A 24,187-nucleotide genomic window follows, 5' to 3' on the forward strand; every position below is an offset into this window, starting at 1 on the left:
TAACTTGCTGCTATGGAACTGATGCAGACTGCTAGCAACCCTATAGGACAGGGTATAACTGCCCCCTGCGGGTTTCCAATCCCGTAACTCTTCACAGGACCAGAAAGCCTTGAAGCTCTTAAGTCTTGGGGAAGCTATAGCAAACCAACAGCCCGCCTTTCCCTCTGATGGGGTTTCCTGCAAGAATCTCACTCTCCACGGGTAGGAAAGAAACCAGCACCACCTTTGTGAGAGAAAGGCAAAGGCCACTGTGGATGACAGGGCTACCTGGGCCCGTCCCTTGGATCCATGGGCACTCGCAGACGCCCAGAGCGAGCAATGTGAAGGGCGTGTAATGGGAAAGAGAGGCAACCCCAAGCTCTGCTGACTACTTCATGGTCCACTCACCTCATGTAGCGCTGGGAAGCTATTTACATTCCCTTCACAGCTAAATGGAAGAGGGGACACAGGCATGCAAAGGTATCCAGTGGATAATCTCACTTTTGTTCATTTAAAAAGTCGCTGGTGGTGGCTGTGAGGTGCCACTGATTGTTTCTGACCCACAGCGACCTTACGTACAATGGAATGAAACGCTGCCTGGCCCCGGGCCTCACCCCGTCCCTGTGCTTGAGCCCATTGGTGCAGCCACTGTGCCCATCCATGTCTTGGAAGGCTTCCTCCTCTTAGCTGCCCCTCCACTTTACCAAGTCCAATGTCCTTCTCCAGGGACCGGCCTCTCCTGACAAGTCCAAAGTATATAAGGGGGGAGTCTTGCCATCCTTGCCTCTAAGGAATTATACTTCTTCCATGACAAATCGGCCAAAAAAACCCCCTAAAAATAGAAAAGGTTAGATATCAAGATTGGTTCCACAATTGCAACAAATTGTCGCAGGATTGGGAAATGTAAAGCAAACCTGTGTGTGGCAGCAGGAGGGAATGTCTGGGAACCTTGTATTTCTCCATAACTTTTCAGGAAACCTAAAGCAACTCTAAAGAATAGCTTATTATTTAAAAAAATAAAGAATGTTGGTTTATATTCAGAAAAATCTGTGAAGGAACACCCGTGCGCCAAACCACCTATCTCTGGAGAGAAGCGGATTATGCACTTAAGCTTTTGTCTTTGTTTTTCAGTGAGCGGACACTTACTTTTAAGCCAGCAGCAGCTCTGAAGACTTTTATTGCAATGTTGTCACTACTATTTATCGAGGGCTTGCTGCCAGTGATGCACCTCACTATACACACAGAGGTCATAAGTAAAGGAGAGTCTGGGGAGCCCCGCGAGCCTCGGGGAGAAGGACCAGTGAAGTGAAGGGGGATTGACCATCCCGCAGCCTTAATACTTTGTCTGTGTCCCAGAGGAAACACGGCATTCACCAACATTATCGTCCACCCTCACCCCAGACTGAATCTTTAGCAAAGAGGAGGCTCGTATGTTCTCCCAAGTGGGTTATAGAGTAAGGTGGGTGCAGGGAGAGCTTTTCCTTTCTTAGATAAGGATTTAAAGGTACACATTCTCCTCAAAGCACCGCTTTGGTAGCATCCTACGAAAATGTAATATGTGGTTTTCATTATTATTCCATTCAAGATACGCTCTGTTTTTCCATGTGAATTCTTTTTTTGGCTCATGTATTATTTAGAAGCATATTGTCTAACTTTCAAATATTTGGAAATGTTCTGGACTTTGGTGGTGGTTATTGTAACTGATTTTTAATCAGATTCTATTGTGGCTAAAGAATATACGCTATATGATTTTGATCTTTGGAAGCTTATGGATGCGCTTTCTGGCCCAGCATCCAGTTTGTGTTGGTGAGCGAGTTAATGTGCACTTGGAAAGAAAGTATACTAAGATGTACTGTGGTGACGAGTGTACAACTCTTCTTGAAGTGCATGAACTAGTGAGTTGTATGAGATGTGAATTCTATGCCAATAACTACTAAAAAGGGAAAGAATATCTATTCTTCCATTGTTGAATATATGTTATCTAAATGTTAGATAAGATGTACAATCGTGTTTTTCAGATCTTTTATACCGCTAGTGACTTTCTGTCTGCTTATTATTACAATTATGAGGGAGATGTGTTAAAATCTTCAATTCTGACTATGAATTTGTCTGCCAGATTTTCCTTAATGTAATTTGATACTCTTATTAAATGCATATACATTTGGGATTCTTATGTCTTCTTGAGTAACTGACCCCTAACCATAGGAAGGGGCCCTCTGCCGCTCCGACTACACTGTGTCGAAATCTGTTTGTCTGATATAGAGTCATTTTGCTTTTTTAATGGTGAGTGTCCGCATGGTATATCGTCTTCTTCTAAATCAGCGGTTCTCAACCTGTGGGTCACAACCCCTTTGGGTTGCCCGATTCGCAACAGTAGCAAAATTAAAGTTATGAAGTAGCAACAAAAATAATTTTATGGTTGGGGAAGGTCGCCACAACATGAGGCATTAGGAAGGTTGAAAAGTTCTGTTCTAAATGGTGTGTCTAATGCTCTAAATGCGTATCTGTTTTATACTCTAAATCTCTGGGTCTTGTTTTGTTTTCTGGTTTAAAAAATTTTTAAATCATTTTATTAGGAGCTCATACAACTCTTATCACCATCCATGCATCCATCCATTGTGTAAAGCACATTTGTTCATTCGTTGCCCTCATCATTCTCAAAATATTTGCTCTCCACTTCAGCCCCTGGCAATAGCTCCTCATTTTTACCCCTCCCTCCCCACACCGCCCTCCCTCATGAACCCCTAATAATTTATAAATTATTATTTTGTAATGTTTTCTGTTTTTTTAAAAATTCAGCCTGACATTCTCTGTCTTTTAACTGAAGTTTTTAGACCGTTTAATTTTTATATGGTTGGTAGTGCATCCACTACTGAATAGCCATTTGTCAGACAGAGAGCATTGTAAAGTCAATTATGACAAACGAAGTTAGATCAAAATGTAGTATCTAATCATTTGGTTTCCCTTTAGACTCTTTTTAAAACTGTTTCAATTTTTAAAAATTGAAGGGAAATACATGTGGATTAACCCCCTGGGACATCCGCACTGACCATGGGACAGGGGTGTGAACAGCCTAGCTAACATGCAGAATGCATCGATTGGAAAGCATTGTTGCAGATGCAGATCCTGTTTCCCCCCCAAAAAAAGACACCCCCCAAAATAAGACCTACTTACAGTCTTGCCTCTTGCTGAAATATAAGGCATCCCTCCGAAAATAAGACCTCCCTGAAAATAAGGTCCCCCGAAGCTACCACAATTCTGGATTCTGGACCATAGCGGAGGGTGCCGCCACGCAGCTCACTGTTGGCCACAGCGCAGCTGGAGCAGACAGGATGTGTGAGGTCTCTTTTAATAAAACAATAAACAATAAATGTGTACTGTATTCTTCTTCATGTAAAAATAAGATATACCCTGAAAATAAGACCTAGCGCATCTTTGGGAGCAAAAATTAATATAAGACACTGTCTTATTTTCGGGGAAATGAGGTAGATTAAAATTTAGCACCCTATTATTTGATCTTCTTTATGATCCATTTAAATTTGTTCTAGTTTATAATTTTTTCTGATTTCACTCTATTGAGGTTTTTATCTGTTTTGCTTTGTTATTCGTGTTAAATTTTGTTGCTGGTTTTTAAATGTTTTTCTGTATATAAAATCCAAAATAGGTAAATCTATAAAGATAGTAGATTAATGTGCCCTTGGAGGGGGTGGCAGGGGAGGATGAGGGAAATAGGGAGCTAATAACTATGAGTATGAGATTGAAGGAACTTTTCTAAAACCGATTGTGGCGATGATTATACAACTCTTCTTGACTGAATGGTGTGTTTTGTGAATTATATGCCAATAAATCTGTTGGGAGTGGGGAGAAGCTCTTAATTTAATTTCCTTTGCTGACTTTTTAGCAATGGGTTACTGGTTGCTCTTACTCACTGTAGAACTGCCCCTGTGAGTTTCTGAGACTGTAATTGTTTACTGAGTAGAAAGCCCTGTCTTTCTCCTGAGGAGCTATTGGTAGTTTTGAACTGCCGACCTTTTGGATGGCAGCCCAATGGCGTAACCACTAAGCCACCAGGGCTCCTTGGTGGTTGCTCTAGGGATTAGATATGCATCTTTAACTTCTCAAGGCTTCGCTTGAACGGGCATTTTACCCCTTTGTGTGTAACACAGGACCCCTACAGGAGTGTTTTTCCATTGACCTTGACCTGAGCCCTCGTGTTGCTGTTGTCAGACAGTTCACTCCTCCAAGTGAGATGCCTAACCCCAATCCAAAGCCACACTTACTGCCATCGAGCTGCCGCTGACTCACTGCGATCCTGTAGAACAGGGTGGAACTACCCCATGGGTTTCCAAGACTGTCCCTCTTTACGGAGTAGAAAGACCCATCTTTCTCCCCGGGAGCAGTTGGTGGGTTCAAACTGCTGACTTTGCGATCACAGCCACCTCACAGCCACTGCGGCACCAGAGCTCCTTCTACGCCCACAACACGTTGTCATTGCTATTGTCGCTTTAAACAGACGTGTCCCTTTTAGAGAAGCTCGGAATGAGGAGTGAAATAATGTGTCTACCCCGCTGCTTAGATCCGAGCTTCTGTCTGGTGCCATTTTCTTTCGGCCTAAAGAATTCCCTTTAATATTTCTTGTAGTGAAAATCTGCTAGTGCCAAATTCATCTGGCTGGAAATGTCTTTATCTCTCCTTTACTTTCGAAGCATGTTTTTGCTGCATACAGAAAGCGCTGTTGATGGCATTGCTGATGTTTCCGCCCCGCCCGCAGCCTTTTGTATAGATCACCGCATCATCTCTGGCTTGCGTAGCTTCTGATGAGCAGTCAGACTGGATTGTTATCGTTGTTTTTGTACCTATCGTGCATCTTTGTCAACCCTCTGGCTGCTTTGAATATTCTCTCGTCCCCCTTAGTTTTCAACAACTGGACTACTGTGTATCCAGGTGGGGATCTCTTTGTATTTTCTCTGCTTGGGTTCCAGAGCTTTGGGGTTTATGGGTCGTTTTGAATCAAATCTGGAAATTATTCTGCCATTATTTTCTCAAGTATTCTTCCTAGCTCATTCATATACTCATTCTTTCTCTCGCTCTTCCTTCCTCTCCGGGGACTCCAATTACATTTATGTCAGATTGGTTACTGTTGTCTTCTGGTTCCCTGAGGTTCTATCTTCCCCTGCCATTCCCCCCCCCAACCCTTTAACACCCTTTCTTTGTGATAGTTTGGAAACTTTGTATTGCCTTGCTTTTCTATCTTTGGATTCAAAAATCTTTTCTTCTGCAGTCTTCAATCTGCCACTAAGCTCCTGCAGTGGTTGTTTTGCTTTGCTTTTCATTTAAAACGCTGTATGATCCAGTTCTAGAATTTCCATCTGGTTCCTTTTAAAGTTTCCATTTCTCTCCTGAGTTTCCCATCTGTCCACTGACTTTCATGACATGTTTCCTTTAAAGTTTCAAGCATATGTCTAACGTTGTTGTCTGCTGTTGCATCGATTCTGACCATAACCGACTTCCGTGTGGTAGAGCAGAGCTGCCCCACAGGAGCCAATCCCCAGCCCTTTCCCCATGGACGTGCTGGGGACCTCCAACTGCCCACCTTAATCGCTGGGCTGGCAGGTCCTGGTGGAAATATTCAACCGAGTATGCTTGTCTCCAGCCAATGCAGAGCTCCATCTGGGGCGGAGAGACTACACGGGGCCTGGCAGTGGACAGTGGCGGGAGGCTGTCCACAGCATGGGAAGCGTTGGCATCCTGATAGCCAGAGTGGAGAGAGCCTGCTGCACAGCCCAGACGGTCTGGTGGGACTTGTGAAAGCCCACATCTTAGGGTGTAGGGATATTTTGGCTATAGACAGAGGCAGGACTATGTCAGTGTTGCCTGAACAAAGCCCAAGGAGTTCCGGGAGCACTGCTGGATACGTCTTGGACTGCTAGCTGTAAGGCTGGTGGTTCAAACCCAGCAGCTGCCCCTCTGGTGAGAAATGAAGCGATCTTCTCCCGTAAAGATTTATAGCCTCGGAAACTCTGTCGAGGGTCACCATAAAAGGAGCACTGATCACGCAGTGGCTCTACATGGGGCTACTAACTCCAAGGTCAGCAGTTGGAAGCCACCTACCACTTCGAGGGAGAAAGACGAGGCTTTCTACTCCCATAAAGAATGACAGTCTCAGAAGTCCACAGGGGCAGTTCTACCCTGGCCTATAGGGTCGCTCTGAGTCGCCGGCAACATAATGGCTGTAAGTTTATAAATTAGAATCAGCGCAAAGGCAGTGGGTTTGAGTTGTTTTGGTTTGGTTTTAACAGAGCCTAAAAACAAGTCTCAACAGGATCAGATTGATCCTCCAGTAACATAGCTGCCTGTTGTAACTCAACCCTTCTTAAAGATCACTTTATCGGAGGCTTGTACAACTCTTATCACAATCCATCCATCCATCCATTGTGTCAAGCACATCTGTACATTCGTTGCCATCAACCTTCTCATTTGCTATCCACATAAGCCCCTGGATCATCTCCTCATTTTCCCCCTCCCTCCCTGCTCCCCTGTAACTCAACTCTTTTTCACTTCACACTCCTTAAGGCAGAACTGCTTAGTATAGACGTTCAACAAGAGATACCACAATGTCCAGCATATAACCCCAGATGACACACAAAAGAGCAAGACATTGTGGTAGACCTCAGAACCAGATGAAGACAGGGCAGAGTTGTTAGAGTTCGCACACACAGACTTTAAAACAGCTAGGATAAGTGTGTTGTGGTTAGGTGTTATCAAATTGATTTAAAAAAATCGTTTTATGGCATATATTTCACAGGTAAAATAACTCAGTGGTTCAATCATATTATCACAGTTTTCTTCTTTCCTGTATTCTTTGTTCTTAGATCCCAATTTCCCTACAGCCTCCCTGCCAGGCCTCCGGGAAACCATTCATCCAGTTACTGCTCTAGATTTATGGCTCCTGGATTTTCATATACAGAAAAGCAAGCCTTAAAAAAAAACAGTCCACAATAACAAAGTAAAAACATTTTAAAAGATACGAAATAATGATAACAGTATATAGTTGATCAAGGATTCACAAGGGTGGGAGGGGAAAAAAGAGGAGCTGATACCAAGGGCTCAAGTAAAAAATGTTTTGGAAAGGATGATGGCAACATATGTATAAATATGCTTGATACAATTGATGGATGGGATGTTATAAAAGCTGTAAGAGCCCCCCCATAAAATGATTTTTTTAAAGAAATAAAATACCAGAGCACAATTTTGCCTCCCTGTGACCTGACATGACGAAGCGGAGCTGCCTCATAGGGTTACTCTTCACTGTAAACGTGGGTGTGCCCTGCAGAGCTTTCTCCTGTGGAGTCGCCGTGTACATTCACATTGCCGGTCTTTCAATTAGCTGCTCAGTGCCTAACGATTGCGCCAGCCACGGTTCCTGAAGGAGATGGTCCCCTGTGTTTAATCACTCGGCTCTTGTGTGCTGGCCCCTAAAGGGGCAGGCAGTGGAGTGTCTAGTTAGTACTACAGGGGTGCCTTTCAGCTGTACGCTAGGATCTTTACTCTGTCACTTAATCATACGGGTGGACTGCCCACCACGACCCACCCTGGCATGGAAACTTGCCTGCAGAGGGTTGTGGAGGTAGCAAGCTTCCCCAACCTGCCTGTGCCACAATGATGTGAACGCTCCCCCCCCCCCCCAACCCTCCCATGGCAAGTAACCTAGCAAGGTGTGAAATCATTGTCCCCTGATCCTGACTCCCTGTCACGCACCCTCAGCCGCTGCAGGTGTAACTGCGGCCCCGCAGGAGTTTCTAGGATAGCGACCTCTCATCAGTATCTCCCTCGCCCAGTTCATTTTTAATACATTCTTTGCCGAATGCATTCTTTTTCATTTCACATCTTTCCCCTCCGCTGCCTTTTTATGTCCTAGTTCCTTTTTGATATTTATTTTTGCTTGGACACCCACCCACACAGAAATGTCTTTTTATATTTTTTTCAGCAACCTTTTCCACCCCCCCTCCCTCCCAGCAGGCAGCGCTGGGGTTTCTTACCCCACCCCCATTCTCCCTTCCCTTTAAAATTTAACAGCATCTTCTCTTTCTCTCTCTCTCTCCCCCAGTCTGCTGCGGGCAGCTGCTGAAAGAGGCGGTGGCAGACAAGACAAAATTTGGCGAGCTCATCAAACCCTTTTTCACGCAGGACAGGACAGGTCGGTCACGCTCTCCACTAACTGCCAACCCGTCACAAGCAAGTGCACTGTGCTAGCCATTCTGAGCACCGTGTGTGTGGTCGGGTTAGTACTAGTGAAAAGGAGCAACTGAGACACGCAGGTTGGGGTTTCTTGGACGCAGGGGAGTAAGGTGTTTTTCCTTAGTCACGCCTGTTGGCTGCCATATCGGCTCCCACGGGAGGTGGGCTGGTGGCGGACGCCCGCCAGGTGCTATCGCGGGCAGCTGCGGATATTGCTCTTTCTCAAGAGGGTTTTCCTTTCTCAACTAGTAGCACTTAAAACAAAGAGCCGAGAGAGGCCACAGGGCTTGCTATTTGCTTTTAGGATGTGGCGGGGAGAAACATAGCAGGCTGATATTCCACTTTCATTCGGAGTCAGCAGTCAGAAGGTGCAGACAGCTTTGTCGATGTGAAGATGGAGTGGCCACGGGTCCTCACACAATGAGATGGCCAGCTCATCTGTACAGACTTCGTCAATGACTTACAGTCGGAAAGTTCTCCCCAGGTCGGACCCCCAGGAAGGATGTCTTTGAGGTCATAGTAGTCTAGCTTCCTGAGTACACCCAGGAGCCCAGAGAGGAGTCACAGCAGACACGTTAGTGGCTGGGCTCCTCTAGACCCCGCCTCCCTTCCCAGGAGCCACTAGTGGGCAAGCTCAGTTTTCGAGTCTGATGTGACCTTGGCAGGAGAAGCAACCGTGCCCACGGGCCACGTCAGAGCTGACTGAGGCACGCCCAGCAGAGTTCTTGCTGCCTTCCCTGACTCGTTTCTGGGTAGCGTGAGTGGGTGAGGATGCATACACGAGCAGACTGCTTGATCCTAACCATCAGGTGAACAGGCCCCTTGAAGAGACATCCTGCCTGTCTTCATGGTGGTCTTGGGCCCTCCGGTGAACTTTCAGGTGAGGCTCCATCTGATGAGATGATGTATGCAGGGCCATGTCTGAGTCGCTGTGCTGGGGAATGGGAGGAGGTGGTGTGGCAGAAAGCACCCGGAGAACCTGTGAGCTTCCAGGGCCTGGTTCAGATCCCGGTGCTGCCTCCACCAGCCCCAAGCATGATTCTGAAGACCAGGTCAAAAACAACAAATCCAGCTCACTCCCTTTGAGTCAGTTCTGACTCATAGCAACCCTTTAGGACAGGGTAGTGCTACCCTGGTGGGTTTATAAGCTATTCCCCTTGATGGGACTAGATAGAAAGCCTCATCTTTTCCCCCACAGAGCAGCTAGTGATTTTGATCTGCTGACCTTGTGGTTAGCAGCCCAACTTGAAACCACCGTGCCACCAGGATCATATTCTGTGTCTGGGAGCCACACTACACATAGCTAAGGTTATTAGAAAACAATCTTAGCAAGCAGCAGCAATGAGTACCTACCTGAAGGATAATTTCTCTCTAATAATGCCAACTTATTGTTCATTTTGGTGGGTGTGGGGGGGGTGCACGGGCAGCACAGGGAAGGGGGTGGCCCTTAGCACGGGAAAGAAGCTGTGTTGAATAAATGAGTGACTACAATGTCAACACGGATTTAAACTACTTTAAATTTTGCTGTGTACTATTCCTGTGTATGACTAGATAATAATTTAATTGGATAATGATTCAATTCCCCACTAACAAGTATTTAGAGATTCAGAAAGAAAGCAAATGACCAGGCGAATGAGGCAAAATGTTAACTCTGAGCGATGAATCTAAGGGAAAGTGGTAGGAGGGCTTTGACCATTGATACAGCATTCCCCGATGTTTAACACTTTTCCTTCTCACAGTAAAAAAATCACAAAGAGCTCTTCCTGCAGCGGCCTGAGGTGATCTGTTAAAATGGCTCACTACTCACTTGACCCAGAAAACCCCACAAACTCATGCAAATTAAGAGGGTCGAATCTCCGGGCCCACCTTAAGAACACCCGTGAAATTGCCCACCATCAAGGGTCTGCATGTCCGGAAAGCCGCCAAATACTTGAAAAATGTCACATTGCAACAGTAGGCGTCACCACGGTGGCATTGGTAGGTGTGCCAGGCCAAACAAACAGTGGGGTTGAACCCAACGTTGGGGGCCCCAAAGGAGGGCTGGAGTTTTGCTGCACATGCTTAAGAATGCAGAGAGTGATGCTGAACCTAAGGGTTTAGATGTGGATTCTCTGGTCTCAGGGAGCACATCCAGGAGTGGCGCCCCACTTCCAGAGCTCACCGTCGGATCAATTCAAGCGTGAGCTCCTCCTGCCGCATCGAGATGACCCTTACCAAAAGGAACAAAGTGCGCCGAAGCCAGAAGCGGAGGTTGCAGAGAAGAAAAAGATCTCCCAGGAGAAACTGAAGAAGCAAAAACTTAGGACTCGGGAATATATTAAGCTTAAAATAATAAAAGTTTTTTAAAAATCACAAGGAAAGAAACAGAAGAGGCCCCAACTTTGCTCACCTGCAATAACGCTGCAATGCTCATCTTTATACACACAGCTTGTTTGCAAGCTCCCCTGAGTGTCTTGGGGGAAATTGATGGAGTTCATCATGAGAACCAAACTCACGGCCAATGCTCAGCGAGCGACCCTGTAGGATGGGGTAGAGCTACCGCTGTGAATTTCTGAGACTGGAACTCTGTACAGGGGTGGATGGAGGGGATGGCAGTTTCAAACAGCCCAGTGTGGACCCGCCGCACGGGGTGCTAACGACTGTGATAGGACTGTTCATGTACTTGCCTACCAGCAGATCCGGGGAGTCGTCTTCCTCCGTGACTTGGCCCGTCTCTGGGTGTTGTGGGTGTGTGAGTTTTCTGCTGTGGATGCAAAACCCTTAGAAGCCTGAAACAATCTAGATGCATTAGCTTAGAGTTCTGGAAGTCAGAACCTCTAGAGCAGGGGTTCTCAACCTGTGGGTCGTGACCCCTTTGGGGGGCCAAAGGACCCTTTCACAGGGGTCACCGGATTCATAACAGTAGCAAAATGACACTGATGAAGTAGCAACAAAAATAATTTTATGGTTGGGGGAGGGTCACCACAACATGAACTGTAAGAAAGGCTCGTGGCCTGAGGAAGGTTGAGAACCACTGCTCTAGAGCGAAGAGGTCAGCAGGATGGTATCCTTTCCAGAGCCTTCAGGGATGCACGCATTCCCTTGCCTTTCCAGCTTCTAGAACCTGTTTGTTTGCCGTGGTGCACCACTGCTTCTTCCGTCTTCGACCAGCAGCTTAACATCTGCGAGCCTCTCCCCTACCTCTTCCGCCATCACATCGCCTTCTCCGACTCTGGCCTGATGTTGTCATTGTTAGGTGCCTCACCCCGGGCACACCGCGCAGGCCGGCCCCACCCTCTTCCATGAACATGTGGTTGCATGGAGTCCCCTGCATAGTCCAGGATAATTGTCCCCTTTCCGACTCTCAACTTTATCATCACACCTGGGAAGTCCCCTTTATCATGGAACCTCAAATAGTCACACAAACTAGGGATTAGAATATGGACGTTTGGATGGGGGGTGGGGGACGGGACGTTTCTCTGTCTACTGCAGCCAGACTTATGAACCTTTGCCAATGTGTGAGATGGCAAAAACGATGATTGCTTTTAAATGTGGCTTTTTGAGGACTAGTGAGATTGAGTGTATTTCTGTATGTTTATTGTTGTTAGTTATCGTCAAGTCTGCCCCGGCTCATGCCACCCGAAGGTTTTCATTGGCTGATGTTCAGAAGTAGCCTGGAAGCTCCTTGCTTCAGGAGCGACCTCCACTTGGTCAGCACCTCGCAGCAGGCACACCTGCACTCGGGGAAGGTGGTGGCAGAGTCTGAGCCACATTGCCAGGAATCAAACCCAGGAAGCCGGGAATTCCCTTCCCTATTTATCAGTCGAGTGTAGTTCATCCTCTGGGACTTGTCTCTTTATTTGCTAGATCCATTTTTCAATGGACTTATTATTTTGTCCTTTGCCCATATTTTAATTAAGTCCCCCCCCCACACGTGCTCTTTGTTTATTAGGATGGTTTTTTCCTCTAATTTTTTTATCTGCATCTTAAAACTAATATTTTATTTATTGTGTTTGATTTTTTAATCATTTTATTGAGGGCTCATACAATTCTTATCACAATCCATACATACATCAATTATATAAAGCACATTTGTACATTCGTTACCCTCATCTTTCTCAAAACATTTGCTCTCCATGTAAGCCCCTGGCATCAGCTCCTCATTTTACCCCCTCCCTCCCCAAACCCCATTCCCTCATGAACCCTTGATAATTTATTATTTTGTCTTACCTTACACTGTCCGACATCTCCCTTCACCCACTTTTCTGTTGTCTGTCCCCCATGGAGGAGATTATATGTAGATCCTTGTAATCAGTTCCCCCTTTCTAACCCACTTTCCCTACACCCTCCTGGTATTACCACTCTCACCACTGGTCCTGAGGGGTTTAATCTGTCCTGGAAACTGTGTTTCCGGTTCCTATCTGTACCAGTGTGCATCCTCTGGTCTAGCCAGATTTGTAAGGTAGAATTGGGATCATGATAGTGGGTAGGGGGTTGGGGTGGGGAGGAAGAATTTAGGAACCATAGGAAAGTTGTATGTTTCATTGTTGCTACCCTGCACCCAGACTGGCTCATCTCCTCCCCATGACCCTTCTATAAGGGGGTGTCCAGTTGCCTACAAATGGGCTTTGGGTCCCCACTCTGCACTCCCCCTCATTCACAATGATATGATTTTTTGTCTTTGGTGCCTGATAACTGATCCCTTTGACACTTCGTGGTCACACAGGCTGGTGTGCTTCTTCCATGTGGGCTTTGCTGCTTCTGAGCTAGATGGCTGCTTGTTTACCTTCTATCTGCATTTTGCCTCTACACTGCATGTCCCGTTACCATCTCTTGAATTTAGCCAACCTGTGCAAGGAGCACAGTGACCCGTTACAGCACCCCAAGGTCTCTGACCTCTTGGAGTGTTGTGATCTAGGCGATCATATTAGGATGTTGATTCTATTTGAGAGTCTTGAAGCCTTTGTTTTCTCATTGTCTCCCTCCATGCGCTTATTTTGTTTTATAGGGAGTTGGGTATTTACTAATTCTAGATTAATTAGCCATCTCAGGCACGGGCGAAGAAGAACTCAAACTCAAACCCACTGCCAGTTCCAACTTCTAGCCACCCTATAGGACAGGGTCACAGTGACCCTGCAGGACAGAGTAGAACTGCCCCTGTGCGTTTCTGAGACTCGGACTCTTTAGCAGAGTAGAAAGACCTATCTTTCGCCCACGGAGCAGCTGCTGGTTTCAAACTCCCAAACCTGCGCTTAGCAGCCCAACACACTACCACTGTACCATCAGGGCTCCTTTGCGGAGACCGTCCTATGCAACCCTAGGTCTCTGAAGTGTCAGTGGGGCCTCTGGTTAGGGAGTCCTTTGATAGAGATAGGGATTGCATCAAAGCCCATTCACTGTGTCACACTCGTTCATGCCTGCGCAGCCGCTGAAGACAAGGCGTCTTCTCAGAGGTGGGCAGGTCCAGGGCTTTGTGGGGCCCATGGGGGAGCGCGAGCACACCGTCCCTGGACGACTTCAGTCTTCCACGCTCGGTGCCCTGGCTCTCCTCCCGCAGCGTCCTGTTTATTTCACCTCAGCAGCTCCCTGCTTTGGCACTGCCAAAAAAAATTAAAGACCCGACAACCACCCGTATCATCTCTTCCTCACAGCGGCAATAAAGCCTGTCGTTTCAGTAATCCTCATCTCTCAGGGAGAGCACAGAATGCATTTACATTCATAACCATGAACAGGGTCTCATTAGCGGGCTGCGGAGAGGCTGCGAGGAGACCAAAGCATCCGGCATGCAGTGAAGTGGGCACCGGAACCACCCAGGTCTGGCAGGGACCCACTTCCCTTCCAGCTGAAGACAGGAAGGAAATGGAAATGACTCGAAACGGGATTCCAGTTTGAAGGGGAGGTCAGAGGCCACACGGGGCGCTTATTTCTGAGTAGCTGTATTGGGCAGCCTGGCTAAGCCCCCCCCCCACCCCATTTTTCAAAACTCAAGGGCTGCTCTCTGCATCCGGGGCATGGTAATGAGTCACAATTCTTGTCCCCACCCTGAGTTCTGAATCGGAATTCAGCTGGGATCTGAGGGCATGGTTGAGCCTCCTGACATGCTCCCTCTGAGTCCAGGCCTAGGGATAACCTGTGCAGGGGAGGGGCTGAGATGCAAGGGCACCCCTTTACCCAGTAAGTGGGCACAACCCATTGGTGAGGATGTGGGGGAAGCGCTTGCCCAGGAAGAACACTGACTTAATGGACACACAAGTTGAAGGGCACATCAGCCCATGAACCAGGGCCAGGGCGCTTGAGAAGTGATAACCAGAGGGACTAGGCGGGAGGCCTGGTGGCATCATGATTAAGAGTTGAGCCACACTCTGCAGATCTGCAAGGTCTGCAGTTTAAAACCACCAGCTCTGCTCCTTGGGAGGAAGACAGGCTTTCTACTCTCGTAAAGAGATACAGTCCTAGATACGGTGCTATTGCCGGTAGCAACTCCATGGCAGTGAACTTGGTTTGTTTTTTGAGATGACTAGCCAGCCCACGAGAGGCTTCTCTCTGGGGACGGGTGAGGCAAAGGGTCAGAATGCTCCTTCCCAGGCTGCCCTGGGCTCAGAAGGACCCTCCCTTCTTGAGGGCAGGGTAGGCCATCTCCTAGTACTTCAACTACTGGAAGAAACTCCAGGGGCGGGAGGTGGTGGTTTCTCCTCCATTCCTTCTGGGGGTCCCCTGAGGCATCCTCATCAATCCTATGCACACTTCAGCATTCTTGATGCCAGCAGCATTTCTGGGGATGCGGAAGTGGACCTCCCCAGCTGTCTGCATTTGGGCATTTCGTATGCAGTCCCAGAGTTCACAAGGCTAGAGGAGCAGAAGTCCTAGAAGAGACCCCTGGCATCTCTGCGGTTTGGCCACTGCCACACCCGTAATCCAGTCAACCAGTGTGGAAGACCCCCCAAAACCAATCAGAAACCTCCTCAATTCCCCACCCACCAATGCCAGGTCGTGTAGGCCCCTCCTAGTGACCTGCTTCATTGCCATTCTGGGTACCTGATCTTGGGAGGGGATGAGGGGGAGACTTTGCTCGGCATTGTGCTCCTGGCCTCAGGGTCACACTGGCTGCTCCTATTTTCTCGGGCTGTCACCCACAACAGACTCGTATCCTCTGTCCACGTTCCCCGGAGCTGCTTGCCCCAGGGATGTGCCGTTTGGCGACTGTACATCCCTGTCACCATCTCATCATAGAGATAGATCCAGAATAGATCCAGATGTCACCCCCCCCTCCCCACAGAGCCACTTCCCCTTTCCATCCTCCCCCCCTGGGACCCTAGGATGTCATGTCCCAGCCGTGACCTCTGCAGACTTAGTTACGTACTTTTTTTTTGGTAAGTCCTCACGGGCGCTGCCAACACCACCTCCATTTGAATCAGCACCAGAATTAATAACTGCGAGGTGTTCTCATCTTCCCATAGTGACCAGGCAGAGGACTCCAGGGCCCTTTCTTATCTTGTCTTAAATCTCTCCGTTCTACGTTCTTGGAAATGGCACCTTGGACAGAGGGGTTTTCATTCTGGGCCCGGGACTTTGAAATATACGGGTCTGACCTCCTCAACTCATTGCGACCCCAGCTGCAGCGAGGAGAACACATTTATTCCCAGGGTTCTGCACATGGCGTTCCTTATGCAGGCAGCCTGCGTTCAAGTCAGCGGGCATTGAGTTGCATTCGATGAAGAGGGTGGAGGCTTGAATCACGCAGCCTTAGTCGCTAGAAAGTGCCCATCCCTTTCACATCGGCCCCAAACGAGTGAAAACCAGGCTGGGCTTTAGGAGAAATCAGTTATCCGCTGTTCAGCGCTGTCTGGCGCTGGCGGACTTCATTACCACCCTGAGCATGGCCAGGGAGGCCAAGGCCCATTGTTTCACCAGGCAACCAGGCCCAGAACTGACTGGCGCTCCATCCTCTGCCTAACTCAACTGGAGCTCACAGTGGCCACCCCCTCCAAGTGAGAACCTCAGCCCCTTCCCTGTGGTTTCCACCCAACCACATGGCCTTGTGGAGGATGAGATGGCTTGATTCCTGGGCCCCGGAGCTTCCAAGGAAAGCAACCACTCTCTCAGCCCACGCAAAGTAAAAACCAGCCCTCCCCTTCAGCCTTCAGTGTGGTGTGCAGACACACCACACCCTAAAGAAGTCTGCCTGCTTTGCTGTCTCTGCCTAAATTATGGTCCAGCGGCTGCTGGCGCCAGTGTCCACCTAATTCCACGTGGTGGAGTCTAATGAGCAAAACACCACCGTGTCTGGGTCAGGGGAAATGCCTTCAGCCCTGCTATGGTAATTGTTTTTATTCTCACCCGTTGTTTGGGCCTCCTCTGGAGAACGGCTGCCCCGGGCAGATATTAAAAACAGCCAACGGCCTATCTCGTCCTGTGGTTTATGTCTTTGCTCCGAGCGTGTGATCTGTTCGTCTTGATTCATCAACAGAACACATGGGGAGAGTCGAAGCAAGAGACCACCGGCGAGGGTGTGTCTGGGGCAGTGGGCTTTTCAGTTAGCCCCTCACTCCCACACCCCTTGTCTCCCCAGGAGCAAGAAGACAAACTATGCATCCCCAAGGCTGCCAGACCAGCCTGGTGACCAAACTGCAGCAAGTTTCTAGAGTTAGAGTCTTTTCTAAAACCCCACCCTGCCAGCAGTTCCCCAGCCGCTGAAATAGCTCAATGAAAGGCAACCCCAAATCCTTGGCAACCCCAAATCCTTGACTCACTTTCAGACGAGAAAACAGCTATCAAACTGGTATAATAGCCCTACCCCCACCCTACACACACACACAAACGCAAGTCCTGATGTGCAGAAGAACTACATGTAGGATGGATTTTCTGTTACCAGTACCCCCCCCCCCCCACGGACCCCTCTAGTGCTAAATATTTCTGTCTGGAGACAGTCCCTGATGGCCTAATAGAACCTGAGAAGAGGAAGGAGACTTGAGGGAGGCCCAGGGCTCTAATTTGCACCCTTTCCGGTAATGAGACCTCCCAAAGGCAGGTGCTGCGAACGGAGCACAAACAAGCCAAACTGGGATGCCTGTGAGTGCCTTCCAGAGGCTTCTGCGAGTCTAGATCCCAGGTGGATGGAGCAGCGCTTACCTCATTTTCTCTTCTTGCTTTTTTGTTTTTTGGGGTTCTTTTAAAAGGAAGAATTAATATTCTCATCACTAAATGCACACTAAAGATTTGACAATGAAGCAGCTTTTCTCTTTTGTTAAAAACTTGCAAAGAGTGTCTGAGTTGAAAGCAGCGTAAAGCTTTCTGGGGGAGGAGGCAGCGCGGGCTGCGAATCCCAGTTTTTAACGCGCCGTGTCTCGTGTCTCCGAGCGGTGGGCTGCGTTCTCCGTCGGAGGGAGACCCAGAGGGACCTCTGCCCACTTCCAGCCAGCCTTTGCACGCGGTGTGTTTGTACTAGCGGAAGACAGCGCACACGCCTCTCTAAATAATTTACAAGTTGATTAATAGACTCACAGGGGTATAATTAGAAAAGGGAGAGACAGGGATACAGTAACCGGTATAGTGCTTGGGGGAACAGGAGGTTTTCTTTCTGTTTTTTTTTTAAAAGAAACTTTCTAGGGTGCTGGGCGTTTGAAGATAAGTTGGGAAGAGCTCAGTGCCTCTTCTCTTTTGAAGTGGAAATAGGACAGTTTGAATCCGTCGAGTTTAATTTTTCACAAGCTGTAGGGGCCCTGCCGTGCAGCTCCCCCTTTATTATTGAAAAAAAAAACCTCTACATTTTTCTTTCATTTTTCTACACACACACACACACACACACACACGCGCGCGCCAAGCAGGAAGAAAGAAACAGATAAATTTACCCTTTCACGCATCGTGAGTCTCACTCTCCTGACCTCCCTGAGGACCTCTGTCCACACCGGTCCCCACTCTGAGCCCCCACTGCGGGGCCACCTATAGGCTGCTTAGTGGATGTGCCCCCCGCCCCCACCCCCACCCTAGTGCTGTAATGTATGCATTGTGAAGAGACTCTCACCTCAGTCTGACAAAGCTTTTGAAGTAGCTCCTTGTTTCAAGTCAAACTTTGGACTTTTCCACCGGGACCGCTACAAAGATTTCCTGGCGGAAGTCGGTGGGAGACTCGGCAGCGAGATAGCCAGCCAGCAGCAGCGGGCAGAACCGTGTGCGGTGTGCTCCGAGCGAGAGCCACGAGGCCTGTTAATGAGACTGGTCGGATTCAGGGGTCACTGTCTGTTTCACAACAGGTCTGTGCCCCCGAGAGAGTCCATCTCTTCCTTTCTTCCTCCCTTTTATGACCTAGACTTTCATTTCCTTCCCCAGAGGTCGCGCCCAGTATGGAAACTAGATTGGCTGGGAGAAGGGGAAAGGTTGTGCCAATGACCGAAAGGGGTCCAGGATTTTGGTTCAATGGTTAGTCCACTGGGGGAAGGGGGATAGCTGGGGACCACCCCCACCCCATCCATGCATGCATCTGGTCCACAAAGTGTAGTTGGTCTTTGCTGTCTCTTTCCCAAATCAGAATGGGGGAGCAGAGGCCAGGCATAGCTTGTTGGTTACTGCTTCTTACCCTATCCCCGGGGGCTCCCAGCGACTCAGCCATGGGTGTTTCTGCTGGATGGAAGGTCTGGTGGGTGCTTGCTAGGCGTCAGCCATCCAGGGGGAATAAGTGACAAATAAGACGCCCACGAAAAGACCCCAGGCATTTCTGGGATGCCTGCAGTGAGCAGAGAAGAGTGTGGTGCCCTTCCTATTTTGACCAAAGCTTCTAGAAATGTCTTCCTCCCCATGTGCAGCCCCAAGTGGCTGCCGAGAAGAACAAAGCTTCCGGCCCATTCAGCTGTGAAATTGCCTGTGACAGCCCTGACCCCGGGGACCCCAGGGTGATTTCTTCTCCAGTGGACAGGTCTCCTGGCGGAGCCATCTGGGCAGCCCTGTCCTCTGGCTCCCTTCACGCTCCCCAGGCAGATGAGTATCAGATCTTGTCTCCCTCGGAGAAAGTCCTGGACAGGAGGCTGACACCAGCTTCCCCTCACCCGGGAGGGTGGCGGGGAGGCCCCTACAGCTGGGACAAGAGCTGCTCCCCTGAAGCACCTCAGGAGCAGAAGACTAGCCGGGCTCTGTCAACAGAAGCCGGCGCCGAGGAAGCTTGGGCACCACTATGCCCTTCAGCTCAGGGTGGGTCGTCTGCTTTGCTGCTGGTGAGGGCTGCTGGGTAAACTCGGGCCCAGCAGAGAGGGGAGCTGGGTAGGGTGTGAGTGGAGGCATTTGGGAAGTGGAGAGGTGGAGGGGAGACCTCCCCAGAAGGCCGAGGGAAGTACTCAACCACCCCCACTGGGGCTTCCCAGGAGAAAGACCAGTCTTTTTCACTCCAGCAAAGCATTCCTCTGGGAAACCCACAGGGGCAATTCTTCCCTGCCTGGAGTCTCCAGGGCCAGTGAGTGAGTGATGACCTTGACCACAAGCACCCTGATCTCACATCCCCCCTTTCCAATCATGGCTGGGTTCCTGGGAGGTAAGGTGGGCCTCACCTGAGACCCCCGCCCCTAGCCTAGCATCCTTCACCCTGCACAATGGCACTGCATGCTTCTGCTTCTGCTCCTGCTCTGCCTGGTGTCTCGAGAGACAGTGAACATCAATCACTGTGGACAGAGAGGGAGGGGCTATCGGGCTCAGCTCTAGAACCACACAGGAGATCTCAAGTCACGCGAGGCCTCTCACCAGCTCTGTGACCTTGGACAAGCCACCCGGCCTCCCAGAGAGCCCCCGTTTCCTCATCTCGAAGGCTGAGAGTCCTGTCGTTTCAAATGGATGGGTGTGTTCTGTTCAAAGGCATTGGCGTTCATGGAGCACCCGGCACAGTGCATGACACATTGCAGCTGCATTTATGAAAGACTGCCATGAAATGAGGAGCCCCGGTGGTGCAGGTGCCGAACTGCAAGGTCATAGTTAAACATCATCGAGCATTCCAAAGGAGCAAGTGGTACAGTCTTGGAAACCCACGGGGGAAGTTCTCGCCTGTCCTGTGGGTGGTCAGATCAACTCGGTGGCCCTTTGAGCTTCATTATGGACAGAGTCGTCGGAGGTGCCACCGTGGTCCTTGCCAGCCCACCTATGTGTGTTTTCCTGCTAGATTTTTTGAATGCCTCATTCTTTTCTTTGAGACAGCTACCCGTGTGGAGTGCCTGGTGGGACCTGGCAGAGCCCCATTTTTCCATGTCAACCACAAACCAACCCCACTGCACACTTGCAGGGCACCAACTAGCTACTGCAGTGTAATGACCCCCCCCCCCCCCGTCAAGTGACAGAAAGTAACAGCTGTTTTATTATGCTACTGCTTTCGTCATAGGAGCCCTGGTGGTATAGCGGTTACGAGTTTGGCTGTCATCTGCATGGTCGGCAGTTCAAAACTGCCAGCAACTCCACAGGAGAAAGACTGGACTTTGTACTCCCGTGAACAGGTCAAGTCTCAGAAACCCACAGGGGGTCGTTGTGAGTCAGCATTGACTCGATGGCAGTGGGACTGATTTAGGAACCCAGGACAGATCCTGGTAGGGCAGGCATGGCTCTGCTCCATGACGACGTGGGCCTTTGTTGGCACGATTCATTGGCATGAGTCCCAAGGCTGGAGTTAACGAGAACGGCTCATGTGCGGCCCCGGGTCTCGGCTCTCAGTTCTGGTGTTGACTCCGTTCCTTTGTCCTCTCTGTGTTGCGTCGCTGGGGCTGGTATGACTAAGGCAGATTCTTCAAGCGCATAGCCGGTGACTGGGATGGCACGCGTGAAACAGCCCGAGCTGGCTAGCCTGGGCGCCTCACAGCATGGCCGCTTCAGGGTAGTTAGACTTCTTGCATGGTGGCTGACTTCCCTTAGAAAGTATTTAGTCTAAAGGTGGCATGGGGATTGGGCACAAGGCTTCTTATGACCTAGCCTTAGGACTCTCAGAATGCACTTCTACCAAATTCTATTGGTCAGATGAGTCCAGAAGACCAGCCCAGAGGCAAGGGGAAGAGAATCCAGCCTCACCTCCACGGGAGGAGTGGAGAAGAATCTGGGGTCCTCTTCACTCTGCCAGACCAGGAGGCACCAAGGAGGCCAGATCAGAACCTCTGAAATGTGTGAGACTTCTGGGGGGAGGGCAGGGCACAGACACAAAGTACGCTCACAGGGTGACTCCGGAGGGGCCCCCGAGGCTCGCTGGGAACTCAGTCTCCAATTCTGCTGTGCTGAAGAGAGGACACCCCAGATGGGAGGTGAAATGACTTGCTCACGGGCATGCTGCAAGTGACTGCAGAGTGGGGGTCACACTTGGGGCGCTGATCTCCAGAGATTAGGAGAGAGACTGCCTCAGCGCGGGCAAGGAATCTCCTCTTTCTGTGTCTCAGTTTCCTAGTGGCTACATTCTCAGGGCCTGTCTCAGAGGGTTGTAGGGAAGAGACCATGAAGCAGTCTGGTCCTTAGAACAGGGCTAGACTCCTGAGAAGCATGGATGCTTGTCCAAGAAATAAGACAGTCATAGCTTTTCCATGTCAGAAAACGGGGCTTCTGGTTCCCCAGCAGTTCCTGTCTTTCTGCTCATGGACAAGAGCAGATTCTGCAATAAGCAAAGGCAAGCTGGGGCCGACTGGTGCCACTCACCAATCTGTGGTCAACAATCCCAGACGGTCTCCCTGCTGCCGATCAGGAAGTACAAGCATCCCTCTGCTCTTATCTCAAAAGTCAAACTCACAGCCATGGCGGGGACTCCCACGCACAGCTACCCTACAGATGGCGTATGCCTGCCCGATGGACTTCTGAGATGGTGGATCGTGACAGGAGCAGGATGCCTCATCTTTCTCCCTCTGAGTGGCTGGAAGTTTTATACCGCTGGCCTGGCAGTTGGCAGCTCCACTTGTAACCCACTCCGCCACCAGAGCTGCTCCTGCCCCTGCCCCTACCCTGCCTGGGATGTTACATTTGAAAAGACGCTTTGATACTGTCTGAAGGTGCTGCGGGGTGACGGAACGCCAGATGCCAGCCAGACCTCCAGGCAGAATCTAGGGCGTGGTAAAGAAAAAGTAAAATAGTTCTCTGTGGATTAATAAGTAAGCACAAGTAAGCCCATGCTTATCCTGCTTAGGGGGTAATCCCACTGCTCGCTGATCAGGTGGGCAGTGGCGTCCTTCCTGCCGCTGAGATGTGGGAGCGGTAATTGGTTCAGAGCCCTGGATTCATTAGAACTGCAGGGAAATCCAGTCCCTTAAACGCTTTTCCGCTTGCAATATGCTCAGGTCATTCTCAGTGACTGCTGAGTCAGCCCTGATTCCTGGTGACCCTGTGCCCGACGGAACAAAAGTACAGCCTGGGCCTGCGCCATCCAGTGACCGACCTGTGGGCTGGACCGTTGTGACCATCACTTTTCATCCGCTGATTTTTAAAGTGCAAGACCGCCAGGTTCTTCTTCCTAGTCCAGGAGCACCGCTGGAACCACGACTGTAACACAGGGCACTTCAAAGCCGTCCAGCTCCTGGCGGGCATGGTGACCTTCTCCTCTCCTCAGCTGCTTACAGTCCTCCGAAGGCGTCAAGTCGTGTTTGAAGGCAAGACGACCCACTTAGTCCATTGTTCCAGGTGCCAGCCTTGCGGCTCTCTGAGCATGGTTATGAAATACGTCTTGTTTGCTTGCTATGTGAAGTACTAGTTATGTATAGGAGAATGTTTGCTTTAAAAATGGTCATTTTTTTCTGATCGAAAACTTCACGAGATATTTGTGCACCAATATGCATGGCCACATTATTCACACTGATCAAAAGGTAGAAACAACCCACATGCCCATCGATACGGGCGTAACCACGTGGTGTATCTTCTCAGTGGAATTCTACTCAGCCATAAAAAAGAACGGAGTCATGATACCTAGCAGAACACGAACCCATTCAGTTAAACGAGAGAATCCAGACACCTCAGGACAAAGACTGTGTGACTCTGTTTCTACGAAATGCCCCAAAGACACTAGACGGTAAGCAGGAAGGAGTTAATTGTTTCATGGGCATGAAGTTCCTGTTTGGCGGAGGAGGCAGCTCTGGGAGCAAACAGCAGTGGTGGTGATTCCACCCTGTGAGTATAATTCATGAAGCAGCACTGTATACGTCAAATGATCTAAACACCAAGCCAACCTCTCTGCCACCAATTTGTTTCTGACTGATAGCAACCCTATAGGACAGAGTAGAACTGCCCTGCGGGTTTCGAGACTGTACTCTTTTTTTTTTTTTTTCTTTTCTTAAATTTTTTTTCTCTTTTCTTCTTTTACATTTTATTAGGGACTCATACAACTCTTACCACAATCCATACATATACATACATCAATTGTATAAAGCACATCCATACATTCCCTGCCCCAATCATTCTCAAGGCATTTGCTCTCCACTTAAGCCCCTTGCATCAGGTCCTCTTTTTTTTCCCCTCCTCCCTCCCCATTCCCCCCTCCCTCATATGCCCTTGGTAATTTATACATCGTTGTTTTGTTCGAGACTGTACTCTTATAGGAGTAGAAAGCTTCGTCTTTCTACCATGTACCTATAGATCCACACATATTGTTTACATATTTACCTGTATTACATGCTTAGGCTAATTTATGTATGCTCGCAGTTCCGAGCCGCCAGCCGCTGCAGGGGTGAAAGATGAGGCAGTCTGCTCCCATACATCTTTCCCACCTTGAACCTCTCGGGAGCAGTGCCACCCTGTGTGGGAGGGCTGCTGAGAGCCAGAAAGGCCTCCATTGCAGTGGGTGGGGTTTCAGACATTTATAGGTTTTAAAATACACGATACAGACATTTATCACTAGTATATGCACTTGTAGGTGTACATCTGTATCATTGCCATCTGGATCATTTCCCCACAACTTCACTAGAGGAGGCGAGCTGAAGTGGCTTCTGTGGGGTGGCGCTGTCACCTCTGCAGAGTGGTCAAGTGCTGGGCTGCTAATGGCAAGGTCAGCCGTTTGCAACCCCCA

General features: G+C 49.2%; 1 protein-coding gene across 2 annotated transcripts in view; it reads left to right on the forward strand.

The window, feature by feature from the left end:
- AK8 (adenylate kinase 8) overlaps window positions 1–24,187 on the forward strand; it is a 162,717-nt gene that overhangs the window by 62,985 nt on the left and 75,545 nt on the right. For both annotated transcript variants that reach the window (XM_075559083.1, XM_075559084.1), the window contains one exon: window positions 8,087–8,176. In XM_075559083.1, the coding sequence (XP_075415198.1) occupies window positions 8,087–8,176 (90 nt within the window). The remainder of the gene's footprint in view (window positions 1–8,086; window positions 8,177–24,187) is intronic.

The sequence above is a fragment of the Tenrec ecaudatus genome, chromosome 10 (assembly GCF_050624435.1).
Source record: "Tenrec ecaudatus isolate mTenEca1 chromosome 10, mTenEca1.hap1, whole genome shotgun sequence".
Taxonomy (NCBI): Eukaryota; Metazoa; Chordata; class Mammalia; order Afrosoricida; family Tenrecidae; genus Tenrec; species Tenrec ecaudatus.